Genomic DNA, 4,009 nt, shown 5'->3' with positions numbered 1-4,009 from the left:
TAATGATAATCAAATTTGAACTAGGAATATGTTTCAGCATAAGTTTGATATATAAAATTGTGTGTATCATATTTAGCTCACTTTCTCCTGGTAATTTGCCTTCAGTTTCTAGTTTCAGTTCAGTTTCTAGACACCAATAAACAGCAGCGATGACATCCTGTGTCATGAGGCCACCACTTAAAAATATGTTGCAAACGTAACCAGCCCAAATATAACATTTGGGTCTGCCAACAGAATGCTTTAGTGTTGTCAGAGTGACATAATTTATGTATCATTTCAACATATTTTTATAATCGGGCAGACGTCAATGAAACGTTTATAAATATAATTGTATCTGTTCTAGGAGATATCGCTGTCTGCTGATGCACATCCCAAAGACAGCTTAAACAAAAAAAAACAAAAAAAAAAAACACAATTCTCTAATTTCCAGATTAAATTAAATCCCTCCATTATTTAAAAAAGCGACCTATTTTAAATATCATTAACATTTTTCAGAGATGACAGTTCAACATGGGCTTCGTTCAGAATGGAATATTAGCATACTGCTTACTGTGCAGTATACACTGCATACAGCCTACTGCATTAAAAAAAACAATACTGTTTTAAATAAACTGTAATAGTAATTATTAAAAATAAATGGTTTAAGCTTAAATAAAAAAAAAATCATATAATATAGAATTATTTTTACCTTAAAGTAATAAGAATGAGATTTTTGCATTATGGCATTAAGAATTAGCTGGGGGAAAAGGTGCTAAGTTGTAAAGAAAATAATATAAAATAATTAAAATCTTAATAATAATGATAATAAAGGTTGTTTTTATCCAAAGCATAAGCAGATTTTGAAGTTAAAAAAAAAATTTTTTTTTAAATATAAATAAAATTGATTTTATTATTTATTTATTTTTTACTTTTTTTTTTACCAATTCAATTAATTTCAATATATATATATTTTTTTACCTTGAATGAGAATAAGATATATATTTTTTTGCATTATGCTGAAAATAATATCAGTCCATTCAAGTAAGTCAAGAGAGATATGTTAAAATTTGTTGTCTCATTCATCACAATGAACAAACTAGTAATTTCAAGTCGAGCGTGTTGAATTGTGGGATACATAATTCCACACACTGTGCGCTGTTATAGTCATCTTAGCATGAATCACTTTGTTGTATTTCTCATTTGTAAGTCACTTTGGAAAAATCTCATATATTTCCTCTGCATACTGTATACTGCAGAAATCGTGAGAGTAGTATGATCGTATGCTATTCCAAACAGCCATGTTTCTTTTTCTAGTCAAACACAAAGTTTAATGTGTTTTAAGGTGATGTTTTTTTTTTCTGGACATCCAGAGGCTTCTGTGCGGGTGATATTTTAAGAAACAGTTAAAAACCAGCCCAGTGTTTTGTGCTTATGCCATGGTTTGAAATGATCTAAAATGCAAGAAGTGCTCCACTGAAATGCTTTAAAGAAAATAAAACACTAAAATAAGATAAAAGAAGCTAAAATGACATTTCCACTTAAACATCCATGACACCATTCTGGCATTACCCATATATCACAGCAGATGTTCAGACGGCTGCTCCTCACAGGTACGGGTACTGGTTGAGTTTCCTCCGGCTGAGGGGAAACGCCGCAGACCGCTGATAGGACGGTGCGGACAGCTGCTGGTGCTGATACGGCGCTGAAGCCTGACACATGACGCCCATGGCACTGTTCTTCTGCAGAAGGCTCAGAGAGGCTGAGTACGGGCCGACGGTGCGCGTGTGCCGGCCGGAGGATGAGGAACAGGAACCGGCTGAATTGTGCAGCTGGTCCACGGCCTGCGACACTGAGGCCAGGGCTGCAGATGCAGGGTATGCATACAGACTGGAGGCAGAGCCGAAGAGCGATGCTTCATGAAGCCTGTAGGAGTGGGAGGGGCCTGTAGGAGGGTAGGTGGGCTGGCGTCTCAGGGATCCGCCCCCTGCACGGCAGTGGGATGACATCATTGATTGCTGTGACTGTTGAATGAATGAATCACAGAGTGAATCAAAAGCATAAAGAATCACTGGATGACTGTGTAGGAAAAAAGCAACCTGATGATAAATATTTAAAAAATACACCAAGTTCTGCCATGAAATCATCCTTAGAAATGTATGGCACACAATTTTCTTCATGTGATGTTGTGTTTCCTGTTGAAACAGGAAGTTGATCCAGATTCACTACCAGTCAAAGATACAATAATTATTATATAATTAATTAATAATTATAAATATTTTTTTTTAAGAAGTATTTTATGCTTACCAAGGCTCCATTTCTTTGATCAAAAATACAGTAAAACAGTAATACATAATATGAAATATTATTACAATTTAATTTAACTGTTTTTTTAGTTAAATATATTTTAAAATGTAATTTATTCCGGTAATGCAAAGATGAATTTTCAGCAGCCATTATTCCAGTCTTCAGTGTCACATGATCCTTAAATTAATATTTATTTAGCAAGGATGTTTTAAACTGATTAAAAGTGAAAGTAAGATTTTTAAAAAAGTAAACAAAAAAAACTAACTTTTATTCAGCAAGGATTCATTAAATTGATCAAAGATGTGACAGTAAAGACACTTACTACAAAACATTTCTATTTCAAATTAAAAATTCAAATATTTATTTTGAACATTCTATTCATAAAGCAATCCAAAAAAGTATCACTGTTTCCACAAAAATATTAAGCCGCAAAAACCGTTTTCAACATTGATCATAATAAGAACCATTAATAATAACTGACAATAATAATTAAAAATAATAAAGAAATATTTATTTTTATATCAATATTTATTTTTATTGAAACCATGATACATTTTTTTCAGGATTCTTCACTGAATAGAGAGTTCAAATAACATTTATTTGAAATAGAAATCTTTTGTAACATTATTAATGTCTTTACTCTCACTTTTGATTAATTTAATGCATCCTTGCTGAATAATTATTAATAATTATAATTAATATTAATATTAGAATAATTATTAATATTAATATTAGTATCAATATGTAAAAAAACAAAAACATAATTGACCCTAAACGTTTGACTTTAGATGACCTCAAAGCTAACGGACATTGACTAAAAGCCACAAAAGTTTAAATCTGATGTCATGTGGTGTTTAAAAACTGGAGTGGACCTGTACAGATGTACCTGGCTCAGGTTGAGAGGCTGAGATCTGTTTGATGCCGCTCTCTGATGCCGGTCGCTGGACTGTGAGGCCGTTCTTTCCTTCGATTTTCCAGAGCTATTAGTACGTTGCTCTAGATGTACAGAAAAAAGATCTTAAAGGGTTAGTTCACCCAAAAATTAAAATCTGGCTGTTTTACTCACCCCCGAGGCATCCTAGGTGTATATGACTTTCTTTTTTAATTATATTAAAAATTGTCCTGGCTATTCCAAACTCTATCATTGCAGTCAGCGGGTGTTGCAGTGCTTATAAATATACTCGTCTAATTTGCATATTATGACGTCATTAGGGGGCGGCCATCTTGAATTTCATAATATTCAGTAAATAGTAGATATTGAATTGATGTTTGAACTTATTTGCTTGTTTGTTTTTTTTGTCTTTTTATCCTCATTCCAAATGATCAGAAAAGAGGAAACCAACAATAAAACATGAGAAAGTACTACATTATTACTATATTACAATACTATATAGTAGTAAAACGCATGTGAACAGTAGCCTACTTTTTGATCAGTTCATCAGTAATATTCAGGAAATAATATCTGCTCTTTCCTCAAACACTTTGAATAGAAAGGTGACGTCATTTTGGTCTAGAATCGAAGTACTACATGTCTGCCATCTAGTGGTAGGGAATACAAATGAGATATTACACCATATTAGGAACTACAGTCTATTTTATTAAGCATGACGGTCTTGTCGCAATTTTGCGACTTTGGCGCTTAGAGGGTTAAATAAAATGCACCCATCCATAAAAAAAAAAGTGTCTCACACGGCTCCGGGGGGTGAACAAAGGCCTTCTGTAGCAA

General features: G+C 33.1%; 1 protein-coding gene across 1 annotated transcript in view; it reads right to left on the bottom strand.

Moving 5' to 3' along the window:
• Positions 1-965: 965 nt before the first annotated feature.
• The window catches only part of LOC107697916 (homeodomain-interacting protein kinase 1-like), a 26,148-nt gene continuing 23,104 nt past the window's right edge, over positions 966-4,009 (bottom strand). Inside the window, exons 17-18 of the mRNA XM_016498781.1 lie at positions 3,170-3,279; positions 966-2,000 (exon numbers count right to left, since the gene is read on the bottom strand). Of these exons, the coding sequence (XP_016354267.1) occupies positions 1,584-2,000; positions 3,170-3,279 (527 nt within the window). The 3' untranslated portion in view covers positions 966-1,583. The remainder of the gene's footprint in view (positions 2,001-3,169; positions 3,280-4,009) is intronic.

This window comes from Sinocyclocheilus anshuiensis, unplaced genomic scaffold, assembly GCF_001515605.1.
Source record: "Sinocyclocheilus anshuiensis isolate Anshui unplaced genomic scaffold, SAMN03320099.WGS_v1.1 scaffold78, whole genome shotgun sequence".
Classification (NCBI taxonomy): domain Eukaryota; kingdom Metazoa; phylum Chordata; class Actinopteri; order Cypriniformes; family Cyprinidae; genus Sinocyclocheilus; species Sinocyclocheilus anshuiensis.
This window is presented reverse-complemented; position numbering and strand designations above follow the sequence as displayed.